The 13751-nt window shown below is 40.8% G+C and overlaps 1 protein-coding gene across 17 annotated transcripts in view; it reads left to right on the forward strand.

The window, feature by feature from the left end:
• SVIL (supervillin) overlaps positions 1-13751 on the forward strand; it is a 345773-nt gene that overhangs the window by 132082 nt on the left and 199940 nt on the right. For all 17 annotated transcript variants that reach the window (XM_089668670.1, XM_089668672.1, XM_089668669.1 and 14 more), the window contains one exon: positions 13012-13075. Coding sequence is in view for 13 of the 17 variants with exons in the window: in XM_089668661.1 (XP_089524787.1) it covers positions 13012-13075 (64 nt within the window). In the remaining 4 variants the exon portion in view is untranslated. The remainder of the gene's footprint in view (positions 1-13011; positions 13076-13751) is intronic.

Raw genomic sequence — 13751 nt, forward strand, 5'->3', positions numbered from 1 at the left:
CTGCCTAATTGGATACAACTGAAAGTGTTGTTTGGGTTTGAACTCCTATTATATGGGTTTTGGTAAATCTAAAGCAAAAATCTCAAGAAAATTGTTTAATGTATGGCCAGCCTAAGACTTTCATTGGGGTGTATTCATTTTTGTAACATGGCCTTGAATGAATTTATTAGGAAAAATACTTTTTCGTGTGGGAGTATTTTGTAGTATAGTGTCCCATAGAAAATGTTAATTTTGAAAGGCAAGTAAAGGTTTCCCAACAGATGTGTTGGGGTGTACTCATTTATGCTGAGCTGTGTGTGTGTGTGTGTGTGTTTGGAGGGGGGAAACGGGTACTTGACAGGTACCTGCTCCAACTTTGAATCGGATCGCCTAGGGCGATCTGTGCTGAAGCTCTCATCCCCCCTCCTCGCAGTTTTCTGACACATCATAGGTAGCAGAAGACTACGGGACCGTTCACCCTGCAGTGTAGCTCTCTGTCACATCTGGGTGCCCACAGTTAAGATGCTGGCGCTGGGGACTGAAGACCTGTGCAGAAAACAACCTGGGTGAACATAACTCTGGATCATTAGACAGGTGAGTGTCTGTTATTTTTGTAGCTGCTGACTTTTCCTTTTCATAAATTTAACTGGAGCTCCTCTGTAAGGTTAATAGGATATATTGATGCGTTTGAGTATAAACCAGCAAATAGTCTGAGCTGTTGTCTCCCTTCCATATGCTTTCCAATTTCTTCTTACTGTGCTTTTAAAAGCCATCAGTAGCCAGTCTGAATGCACAACCAAAATGAGTCAAGTTTCAGTCAGGGCCAGCCTAAATATGCGCTGCATTTACTATATAGTCTTTTAGGTAAGCCCTAGTGCTCTGGGATTCCTTGGTCTTGTATTATTGTACACAATAAAAGAAAGCAGGGCATTGTACTGGCATACACTACTAGCATTGTGTATGCAGTGATTTAAAAGAAATCAGCTTAAATACTTTTTAAAATGGTTTTACAGCAGCAAGTGACTACGCTATCTTTTCTCCAGCATCTGTGGGGTCAGGTCTGTTATCGTTTCGAAGCCAGAATCTCATTGTCTTTTGTCCTGATCTTTTCCTCTGGGCTTAGAATTAGTCCTTAGCTCTGCATCACAGCTGTCAATCAAATTCTGGTGGGTTCAGCCATGGGCTAACATTAGGAATGCTGAATGTTGACACGATTGCCTGTAGTTCCTCAGGGGAGCACATGCAAAAGTGACAGCTAATGTTGCAAAGGAAGCCTGTGCTTATTTCTCTATCAGATGTAAGAGAAACTGTCAGGATCAGGATTTTTCCCTTCTGTTATCACTGGATGAACTGGCCAGTAACATACCTCCTTTGAGTGCACCCACTCTGGATGAAGGGGCACAGGGGGCACCTTTGCACTGCAGAATTTTCTGTTTAGGGGGAGGGGAATGTTAGATGTACTAGAATATTTAGATACACTAAAATGTTGAAGCTAAACTCCAGCTTACACTGCAGTTACAGAAACAGTGTTTTTTTTCCTTTTGGAATAAAGGGTTTTCATAAATTAAAGCTGACCATTAAATGCACCCTTGCCAGTGGTAAATAGTTTTTTTTTTTTTTTCACAACACTCATACATTTATAGGCGAGGCTTGTTCTGTTGAAAAACAGACTTATTGGTTAGATTGCCAGATGAAAATAAAAGAAAGAGATTAAAAATTAAAACTAATGCAGCCATAACATCTAAGATTTGGTATGCTGCAATAGAATAAATGTTTGCTATAGGGTTTCATACCACTTTCATATATTATATTGAATAAAGTTGTTTAATGACCTTCACGTTTTGGCCATACAAATACTTTAAGGGCCTCTATTCACAGAATCTTGGCGAATGCTGATGGCATCCTTTCGAGATGCTTCTGTGATCACTCAAAATTCATTGACGGGTACATTTGACTTCCTGACCTGCATTTGACCTGCTTTAAAGTAAGTTTTTTCATGTTCCACACAGACTGGGACACAGAACCCATTTGAAGTGAACAAAAGCCCATTGACACAAGCCATAAGACTGATGTCTTACAATAATGAGCCCCCCCGAGTGTTCATAAAGCTCCTGGCTTTGGTGCTGGGCTTGCTGAGGATGCAGGAGGGTGTCAATCTCATGATACCTCAATGATCCTTTGCTCAGGGACCAGTCGGTTCCAAGTTTAAAGTGGAATAAAAGAAGCAAAAGGTATCCTTCGATATGACTGCATGAGGAAATGTTATCTATGTTTAAGCAGTTTCTTATGGTTTTAGAGGAACATTCTGCCGGTGTGAATCATCATCCAAGCATTGGATTGTCGGAGAGCTTTGTCCCTGCGGTATTGCAGAGTTCGAATTGATGGTTGTTTGGAATCTGGAGATGCATTCACAATGTTTTATCAGGTGGCTGTCAGAGCTGTGGAGGATTCTGCTTTTGGCCATCGTGTATTATGAACGGCTGGGTAGGTCCTCTTGGATTGATGGTGGTGGCTTATTCAAGTATCACCCACCCCTCCAGATTTTTTTATTTTTTTTTTTATTGCTTTAAGACATCCCACATAGTCCTGAATAAGTCAGAATTCCCCATAGGTGTTCGATTGGGTTCAGATCAGGAGACATACTTGGCCACTTAATCACTTTCACATTTTGTTCTTCAGAAATTAACAGTGGCCTTAGATGTGTTTTGGATCATTGTCCTGTTGGAAAAGTGCACAACGACCAAGGGCACGGAGTGATGGTGGCATCTTCTCTTTCAATATAGAGCAGTAAATCTGTGAATTCATGAATTTGCCTTGGCAAATTCTAGGCGGGTTTTTTGGTGCATGGGCTTTAGGAGAGGCTTCTTTTGTGGATGACACCCATGCATGCCATTCCTCTGTAGTGTACGCTGTATTGTCTCACGGGAAACAATCACCCCAGTTTGGCTTTCTACTTCTTTAGCTAACTGCAGTGAACTTGCCTGGCGATTTTCCTCAACCCTTCTCCTCAGAAGATGCTCCTGACGAGGTGTTAACGTCCGTGGATGGCTTGGACGTCTGTGAGATGGTTGCAGTTCCATCTTAGTTTTGTATCACTTCTGCTACAGTATTCTGACTGATAAGTAAAGCTTTGCTGATCTTTTTGTAGCCTTCACCATTCTTGTGTAAAGAAATTATTTTGTTTCTCAGGCCTTGTGACATTTCTCTTCCATGTGGTGCCATTGGTGATAACATGAAATGGGAAGGGGTTTTCTTTAACACCCTTTTATAATCAACTGTCTACTGGATTCCCGTTTAATGGATAATTAGACTCGCCTGTAGTTGAATTTTTGTTTAATTAGGATTTTGTTATCTAAAATTTAGCTTTGCTCCTAAAACTTTCATTGGGGTGTATTCATTTTTGCAACATGGTCTTGAATTAATTAGAAAAAATACTTTTTTGTGTGGGCAAATTTAACAAATTTTGTTTGCAATCAATGGCCCACATTTGTGGGAGTATCTTGTAGTATAGTTTCCCATAGAAAATATTGATCCAGAAGGGAAAGTAAAGGTTTTTCTGACAAATCTGTTGGGGTGTACTCCTTTATGCTGAGCACTGTAAGTTTGTAGAAAAAAAAAATTCAAATTTTTAGATGATTTCTAATGAACCCTCCGAAACGCGATCAAAATTTTGTCTACAACACTTTGTCCTACATCTTTCGACTGAAATATTAAAGGAAAAGTATAGCCAAAGCTCTTTTGGCTGTACTTCTCTTATGGCTCACTGAAGTGCAGTTCTTTCTGTACTCCTGTGATCCATTTTCAGCAAATAGTGGGCTGAAGCCAGATGTCAGCGTACGTCAGAGCCGGTCCAGGCTCTGAAAAGATCTCGGCCATATGGCCAGGATCCACCCAGAAGCATGGACCGGCACCTGGCTTATCCTCTCAGCGATTTGCTGAGAGCCTAAGCCAGTCACTTTTGCTCCCTCCACAGCCCAGCGCTCCAGTGAGCGCTTGCGGGGCAAAGCAAAGAGCCAGTGACTGACAGTCACCGGCTCTCTGTTCAGAGCGGACTGAAAACTGAGTGAACATTGGTGTTTGATCGCTCAGTTCTCTGTGGAGTCGGCGGGGGACAGATGGAGCAGCGGATCGAATCTGCATCCACCTAGGTGAATATAAGTTGTTGGGTTTTTTTTTTTCTTCCCAAAACACTATACTCTTCTGTTAAAGTAGTTGGTGGGAAGCTTGTCTGCCAAACCGCGCCCATGTCCAATCAGATGCAGGCACTGTTCAGGTATTCTATCAGCCGGTGGCATTTAGAATGGATAGAGGAATCTGTTGGATTTCTTTCATTGAGTCAGCTGGCTGAATGAAAGAAATCAGTAGGTGTATGACCAGCTGGGCAAGTGTTCAATTCAGTATGTTATGACAAATTTTTAAATTTGTATATAATTTTTTGAAAATTTCACTTTTTTTTTTTTTTATTGCTGAACCCCAAAGAATTATGTAGACCCACTTCTCAATGTACTGTAAACATCCTGATTACTGTTACAGTTGCCATTGCAACAAGGGTCAGTGCAACTATCATAATGACCTATCCTTTTTATAGTTTGTGTAAAATGATAATTATTGGTAAATGAAAACAAACTTTTTATAATTTTTTTTTTTTTTTTTTGTTCTTTATTATCCATTTCCATACCGGGCACTTTTACCCCCTTCCCTCCGAGGCCATTTTTCAGGTTTCAGCGCTCACACTTTGAATGACAATTGCGCGGTCATACAACACTGTACCCAAACTAAAATTTTATCATTTTCTTCACACAACTAGAGCTTTCTTTTGGTGGTATTTAATCACTGCTGGGGTTTTTATTTTTTGCTAAATTAACAAAAAAAGACCGTAAATTTTGAAAAAAACAACAAGTTTTTCTTTGTTTCTGTTATAAAAGTTTGCAAATAAATAATTGTTCTTCATAAATTTAGGCTGAGATGTATTCTGCTACATGTCTTTGGTGAAAATAACCCAAATTAGGATGTATTTTTTAGTTTGTAGGAAAGTTATAGAGTTCACACACTATGGTATAGATGTGAATATTGATCAATCCTGAAGTACTGACAGCCAATCTAATTTCTTGAGTTCCAAGAATGTCAGAACAGTACAGATATCCCCCAAATGACCCCTTTTTGCAAAGTAGACAGTCCGACGTATTTCATAAGAGGCATGGCGAGTTTTTTGAAGTATTTTTTTTGTCATACTGGTAATTTTTCAGAAAATGAAAAAATTAAAAAAATTATTTTCACTATTTTTTTTTTTTTACATACTGTCACCAGTGCAGTACAGCGTCATCATATAACTGGCATGGCTGTGATCCGGGACAATGACTGGTGACAGTATGGGAAAAAAAATATATATTTAAATTTTTTAAAAAATTTTAAATTTTTTATAAAATTTTTTTCTTTTTTAAGATTTTTTTTTTTCATATTTCACTGTCCACATTGTACTACTTTGGGAAAGTGATCAGGATTTTTTTTTTTTTTTTACACAGTTTGCTTATAGCAAAGAATTACTTTGCTATAAGCAAGCATTTACCTGAATGACATCGATTCATTCAGGGTTTTTTTTTTTTTTTTGTGCTTGGCTGTGATTTGGTCACAGCTAATCACATCACATGACATGTGATCGCTGTGACCATTCACAGCTAGACACTAGTATACAATTAATGGCATGAATGAAGCCATCCATTGTATACAACTTTCATGTGACCTGCTGTGATTGGTCACAACAGGTCACATGGTACTGGCAACGGGGGCTGGTACTCAGATCTGTAATTGGCCGTGTCCGAGGTACACGGCCGGTGACAGATCGCGCCGCTGCGCGGCTCTGCAAGCGCGAAAACTGCGCATGCCCGAGAGGACGCCATATGGCGTCCACCTGGAAATCTAAAGCATTTTGCCGGCCGCCAAACAGCTATTGGCCGGGCGGCTATTGGTTAAAGCGGCACTACAGTGTATCTGAGCACCACAAATCAAAAGTGCTATTTATTTTTAATATTCAGAGTAAACTCATCCATCCATCCATGTCTGCATGCTTTTATTTGCTGAGAAATCACTTAGAAAACACGCTCTAGCAATTCTGGCTGTGGCCATCTTTGGTAAGGACAGATGCTTCATGTACCAATTACTTCCTGGAATCCATCTGCCCTTGGTTCATGCATCCAGGCAGGAGGGTGTGCTTAGCTGAGAAATCTCCTCTTCTCCTCCTGATGACTCCTGGGATGTATGACATTTGCCTAGGCATGGAAACTAGGAAGTAACTAGGAAATGGATAGAAAAACCCTACCTTTCTATTTAGAAATGCTAGCAGCATAAGGAATAAAAATAGTTAATGTTGATTGAGCGAGTGAAGTTCCACTTTAAAGTGGAACTTCAGGTGAAAGACAGCAATTTGAATACAAAAGAGACATGCTTTGTCTCTTCTGCATTAGTTACCTGCCTGTTTGCCCTTCTACAGTAAGTCGTGCATGTGCAGCTAACTGTACAAATTCAGCAATGCCAAATCTGACTGAACTCCCGCGCATGCATGTGAGTGGCGTCATCCACGCCCAGTTAATGATCGCTGCCAGCATTTGAGTCCCGGAAGCCAGCCATCTGCAGATGTCCGCGCCCGGGAGGGGAGCAGCGGAACAGTGCATCTCTGGAGCTGAGATGAATATAGTTCTGCTTTAACCACTTCCCGTCCGGCCATTGTATATAAACGGCGGGATGGTGGAGCGTGCAGCACCGTTCTCTGGTGCCCGCTGTGTCCTCCGGACACAGTGGAACACTGTTCGTCAGACGGGACCTCTGTGCGAGGTCCCGATCATGTGATCACTGATTGGCCAATCACTGATCACATGCAGAGTAGTAAGCAAGATGTCACTTCTGACATTGCTTACTATATGTGAAATCTGTGAATGATCACAGAGGTCACATGGTACAAGGCTATTCACAACAGCCTTGTACCATGTGACAAGCTGTGACCAATCACCGCTCACACATTAGTTCTCAATGGCTGCAAGAATGCAGCTAGAGAGGAGGAGAAATGATTGCTTTTATACCCATAAAGGCTGTAAAAGAAATAGGTATAAAAAAAAAAAATCACCCCCACAAGTAGTACAGTGTCACCATGGTGACGCTGTACTGCTAGGGTGACAATATGTAAAAAAAAAAACCCCATAAATATAAAAAAATAAAAAGTTTAAAAATTATAAATTTTGGTTATAAACTAATTTTGGTCTAAATTTTTTTTTTTTTTTTTTTTTACTAAAAAGATAATTGAATACATTTTGGCTAAGATTTATGATGAAGTACTTTTTATTTGCAAACTTGTATAACAAAAACACTTTTTTTTCAAAATTTTTGGACTTTTTCATTTACATAGCAAAAAAAAATAAAAATCCCAGTGGTGAATAAATACCACCAAAATAAAGCTTTATCTGTCTCAAAAAAATGCTAAATTCATATGGGTACAGTGTTGCATGACCGCGCAATTGTCATTCAAAGTGTGATCGCACTGAAAGCTGAAAATTGGCCTGGACAAGAAGGGGGTAAGTGTCCGGTCTGGAAGTGGTTAAAGGTTTGAAGCCTAACCACAGCCCAGTCACCTCTCCTGACTCCCACCACCCCCTTCAATTTTGTTCTTGGACAGTAAAGAAAGGAGATTCACGTCTTTTTAGGTTTATATTTTCTGTTTGACCCCAGATTCTCCTTCACTTCATGTCCCTTTTGACAACTGTACAAGAAGTGGGTTGTATTGTTGTCTGTGCTCCACCCTGGTAACAAATGCATTGGCTGAGTTTTAGCCTGACCTCCCTCTTGTAAACATGCTTTTTTTTTTTTTTTTCTTCTCTCTGTACCTTGTTGGAGAGATTTTCAATCACTTCATCTCCTTACAGGAACTGAGGGGAAATCTTTCAAAAAGGGAAACAAATGGCAATAAATACCAGAAAGAGTCTCCCAACCCTTCTCTGCCCTATCCAAAGAATGAAGTTGTTGATGTGCCATTTCTATGAATTCAGCGTTGGAAGGAAAGAGAGAATGACCAAGGTTGTGAATGAAGCTGTAGAGGCTTGCAGGAAAGTGGGACATTGAGCTGATGCATAGTTTTGTGTGTGCTGGCAGCTGTCCATAGGTGAAGGTCACAGTGATACATCACCCAGGAAGATTGATGGGTCTGGTGTGAACTAAGAATATCCCTTTAGTCCCAAATTGAATGTTGTCCTATCTAGCTAAATTCCAGACAGGCCAAAATGGAGGAGTGTGATGTGCCAGGGGTTAGTCATCGGTGTTGCGTGAATGGTCAGTGAGTTTTAAATGACATCTGCACTTGCACATTCACATTGTGTCCTAAACCTGATTTGTGTTTAGACTGATAAACATTTGTAAGTACGCTGCATTCACAATTGGAATGAGAAGTTGAGACTTCCAGGGAGTAAATCCTACCTGCTAATCAGTTCAGTTCTTCAACCAGACATTACTACAATGCATCGGTTAAGCCATTCCCTTTTTTTCTTTAATGTGGTGATCCTAGAACACACCTGTTGTAATGCCGGAGCTCCCTACTTGCTGACCGTTATAGGTGCATCTCAATAAATTAGAATATCACCAAAAAATGTATTTCAACCTGGGCTTCCATAACACCTCAGCAGTGCCACAGGTTGATCGCCTCCATGCCACACCGCATTGATGCAGTAAGGAGCCCCGACCACGTATTGAGTGCATACTATATTGTACCTGGACATACTTTTCAGTAAGCCAACATTTCCATATAAAAATTTTCTGAGATAATGAATTGTGGCTTACAGCTAGTGAAAACCTAAAATTATCAAAATTAAAAGAGAGAAATGCTTCAAATATCACTGTGTGTAATCTATATAATGCGTTTTTTACTTTTTGAATTGAATTACTGAAATTAACTTTTTGATATTCTAATTTGGGATGCATCTGCATGTCTGATCTTACTATAAAATAAAATAATCGCCAGTGCTGGAAGCAAACAATCTCAAGTGTTAAACGTTGAAATGTGATTGGCAAAGCAGAGATGTGGCTGCACAAAGGCTTCCTAAAGGCAATCCTACTGCCCTCACCTGATTCTTGGTGGAGTTAGGTTTGTTTATTCTGCAGGGGATTTACAGAATTTAGAAAGGTTCAATTTTAGCATTTGACAATCTTTACTGGATATCATTAGTAATCGATTGTACTCACCTATAGCCTGGATTGGGACTTGTATTTCTCCTGTTTCTTTTTTTTTTTTTTTTTTTTTAATGCATTCTTTTAACAGAAATGAAACAAATCCTCCTACATTAGTTGTACCTGTCTATCTGCAGCTGTCTTTCCCCCTACATCAGGGGTGGGCAACTGTGACCCTCCAGCTGTTGGTGAACTAAAAGTCCCATCATGCCTCTGCCTTTGGGAGTCATGCTTGTGACTGTCAGTTTTGCAGTGCCTCATGGGACTTGTAGTTCTACAACAGCTGGAAGGCCACAGTTGCCCACCCCTGCCCTACATCCATTCAAAGTGCAGAGTTTACATAGGATCTCTCTGCTCTGAAAAGCAGGGGGTGGAGAGCTTAAGTTACACTCATTAAGGGGAGCTCTGAAAGCTGATTGGAGGGAAGGGACACACCTCCCTTCACACTGGAACAGAGCTGAGGCTGTCCATTTTTTGGAGGTCCCTTCTCCTGTCACCAATTTGCTCTTTTTGTCAGGAAAACTTGTCATAAATGATACATGCGGATAGCAGAGGAACATGGCAGCAGATAGAAATGACACTTAACAGTCCTAATTGTGACAATTACACACTATAGAGGGATATGTTTGTTCATATTTCATGTTCTGAGGTTTACAACCACTTTAAAGTGTCACACTACTCATTTCCTTTTTAGGCCATCATGGGGACTGTATTGTCATGCAGAAGTAAAATCTCAAACTATTTTCTAAGATAACTGTTTTCGGTACCAGTTATTCTGTGAACTTTTGGACTGTAGCATGATCTTTTGTCCAATAGGTCTGGATAACTGGACAGGAGGGGAAGACTTGTAGCATGTTTCCTGAACATTCAGGATATCTCTGTCAAAGATAAACGCACAGTGTGTAATGTCGTCTGTGTGATAGTTTATAAACGGATTGTGTGTATCTAATGCTAATTGAGGATTTCCAAAAAAGGGTGAGGACTTTAGACTGTTTTGAAGGGGTCTCTTTCACTTGCCCAAGAAGGGTAGTAGTTCCTGAAATCTCTCTGCAAGTACATGGCGCTACACACAAAGGTGGTCAAGAAATCTGTAAATAGGGTTACCTCTGGCAGGGATTGTTGGAATTGAGACAGTTGAAAGATTTGCAAAGGATCCAGGTTACCAAAATCATGATCTCTTGTCATTTGGGTTGAGGAGGGGAATTGCCCATTGAGTTTCTTGGGGGTTGGGGAGGGGGGAGGGGTGTCACCCGTTTAGTTTCTCAGGAAGTGTGTAGCAGAATATTTTTCATTGCTACAAAAGTAGAAATGCTATACCTCACAACCCAGGTGGGAATTTGTACCTCTTCTGATTTAAACAGAAGTATTTAACTTGAAATTTGTTTTAAATCATGCTGCAGCACTTGTTCACCCTATTGCCTCCTCAATGGAAACCAAGCCAGTAAGCAATACTGAAACTAAAAACACACTAGTAGCGTGGTAGCATCCCACATAGATTTGCATTCAAGCTCTGTGTATGTTTTAATTGTGATTATTGGGCCGATTTCTCTTCTTAAAAGAAGAGTCCCGCTCATGAGCAGCCACTACAGGTATTACCTTTTTATTATGCAGAAAACGAATTCCACTTAAAACTCAGGGTTTGACACCCATGACTGTCCTGGCTAGAAAGGCTGCCAATCCCTTGTCCAAAGAGTGCCTTTGCTGAATACTGAACAACTTTTTGGACTGGAGGATGGTTGTGGACAGTGACACAGTAAAACTAGGAACCAAGAGGTATATGGAGGAGGGTTTTATTATCAAAGGTCACAGAAGTGTAAGGTCCAAGGAGCAGGGCCCTCCTATCCCTCTTGTATTGAACTGTATTGCTGTATTGTCTCCCGTTATATTGTAAAGCGCTGAGCAAACTGTTGGCGCTATATAAATCCTGTATAATAATAAGTGCTGTTTGCGCTTAGTCTGTCCTGTTAGCAAGTTCCAAGGCTTTACCCTTTTTATATAGAAGATGAACTGAAGTACTGCACATACACCATTGTTGGCACCGAGTGTCGTCGTATCCTGGTGGGATTGGAAGATTCCTCTCTGCCCTTTGTTCTTTGGAAAATAACAGCCTGTGTATGGCTAGGCTAAATCTGCCCAAGTACTTTAAAGGGCGATTGAGCCTACAGGCATAATTTGACCCTCCCTCAGGTCAAGCTTCCAGCAAAGCTCAGCAGTGTGCCTTATTAACTTATAAGCTCAGCTAGGCTCATTTGATTATTGTGGCCAGCACAGTCGGGGGTCACCAGCAGGCATATGATGTAATGAGCCCTGAGCAGGTAGACTGTACTCATTGTATACATTTCAATACTTAATTTCCCAGTGTGATTGCAGTGTGCATTTTAAATATACAGGAATGTGATTTTAAATTGCCTGTTTGAGTGACTCCATGAATTCCAGATAGCCTCATAATGGAAATAATTATTTTATCCTAAATCTTGGCTCAGAGGTTAAATGTCTATGCTGAGAACATAGTTTTAATATTGTTACTAAGAATTTTGCCTTCCATCATAGCACAAAAATGATCTGTCTCCCATGGGCCTGTCTTAATGGAGTGTAGACTCCAGCCTTGGTTTGCTGTCATTGCTCTGTCATCCCTTGGCTTCCAAAGCCAGCATTCTCTCACAGTGACACAATTCTCAGTGACCCGTTACCTGTTTGTATGGATATAAAGCAATATGCCAGCACAACATTTATATCATCTCCAAATATAGGTCATGATTTCAGCAGGGCCATATTACTGTTGATTTGACAGTGCATCGTCAACTTGCAAGTGCTTTTATTAGTGGCAGAAATATACAGTGAAATTAGTGTTTTTATTTTATATATACATGCTGGATGCTGTCCAGTAAAAGAGAGGAAATACTAACCACCAATCTAGATGTCTATCGCAGTATTGCCTTACGACCACTCAATGCCCCCAATCTTCTGGGTTAAATGATCAATGTCATTCATTCCACTTCCCCTGAGCCCAGGTTTTTATGGATCTGCATTCTGGGCCAGCATCACCACACAGCCTAGACTTGCAGTACTACTGCACTAAACCATGCCTACAGGTCGTTACATGAGTGGGTGCTCAGTGCAAAATTAAGCACTGCCCCCCACCACCACTGGAGGAGAGAAGGAAGGACCCATGAGGTCACTGAACTGACCAGAAGAATCTTAAGCCTGTTTCACACATGCTTCAGCTTGTATATGGAGCAGCTAGTATTTGCAACACATTTGCAGAGCTTTCAGCGAGGTTATTGTTGAAGCTTTTAAAGTACTATTCATCTCCAGTTTGTAAAAGTTGAACACGGATCTTAATGGGAGCTCTGATTGCCACTTTAAACAAGCTGCTTGCAGGCTTCAGCACTTTTCGACGCTTGTTGAAAGCCTGGTAGCAGCTTGTTTATAGTGACAATCAACACTCCAATTAAGTTCTGTGTTCAACATTTACAAGCGCTTTAAAGGCTAAGAGACAGCTGCTCGTAGCTTGCTTGAAGCTTTGCAAAAGCTTGCTGTTCACACTGCTCTTATACAAGTTGAAGCCTGTGCGAAATAGGCCCTTAAAGATACTTTTGTAGCCATGGAGGACCAGTTAACATGATTTTGGTGGGGAGTGCTGAAGGGTGTCTTGTTGTAAGGCCAGAATGCCTAATCTGTCAGTGATGTCAGCAGAAGTTGTTTGTCTAACATTGAGTTACAGGGTTAGTAGAGATGAGAACATGGCCTGTTGGAGTTCTTCATATGCTTGCATATTTCATTGTAAAATAAAAGTTTGTGTTCATATTTACCACTCTTCTATTTCAGGTTTTAACCGAGAAGGTCCGTTTCATCACAGAACTCCGAGACTTCACCAAAGGAGAGCACCCAGGTACTTAAAAAGGGGATCTCTGTCTGCATCTACATTCATAGCATAGGAATATGGTTTACTTCAGTGCAAAGCTAGGAAAGTCATCTGTTAGTTTTGTTGCCACTGTATTAGCTAGGGTGGGTTCCAGGAGCAAGACGATCAGGATGAGATTTGATCACTATAGCTCCAATTCTGACACAATGCTTCGATATGGAGGTTGCCATTGCTTGAAGCCCTCTGGAAATTGTTAGTTGCCTGGCTGTCTCTGGCAACAATACTTTGTCATAGACCTATTCTGGACCTTGGACGTAGAACACCAAAAACCGCTCCCCACCCACCCAAAAAAAAAAAACAAAAACCCTCAAAACTTCAACATGCCCTGGACGTATCCCCTACTTCCAACTCTCCTTTCCCTGTGGCCACATTCTGCCCTCCATTTCCAGCAAATCCTAGCTGACAAAATGAAAGCCAGACTTGCTCTGCATGGAAGAAGCTGCTTCAGCCACTGCTATGTAAAGTGAAGCTTTTAAACAGTGTTTTACAGCCCTTATAAACGGGACAAAGTATAAAATGAAAATGTTCATGTTATATCTACATTAACACTACTTGTTCTAACACTAGCACTTCTTGAGTACTCCTGATACTGAAGCTGGCCATATATGGATGGAAATTTGGATGGTTCAGCAGGGACCAGGCA

Source organism: Staurois parvus, unplaced genomic scaffold (genome assembly GCF_062004578.1).
Source record: "Staurois parvus isolate SC_StPar_1 unplaced genomic scaffold, SC_StPar_1.0 ptg000061l, whole genome shotgun sequence".
Taxonomy (NCBI): Eukaryota; Metazoa; Chordata; class Amphibia; order Anura; family Ranidae; genus Staurois; species Staurois parvus.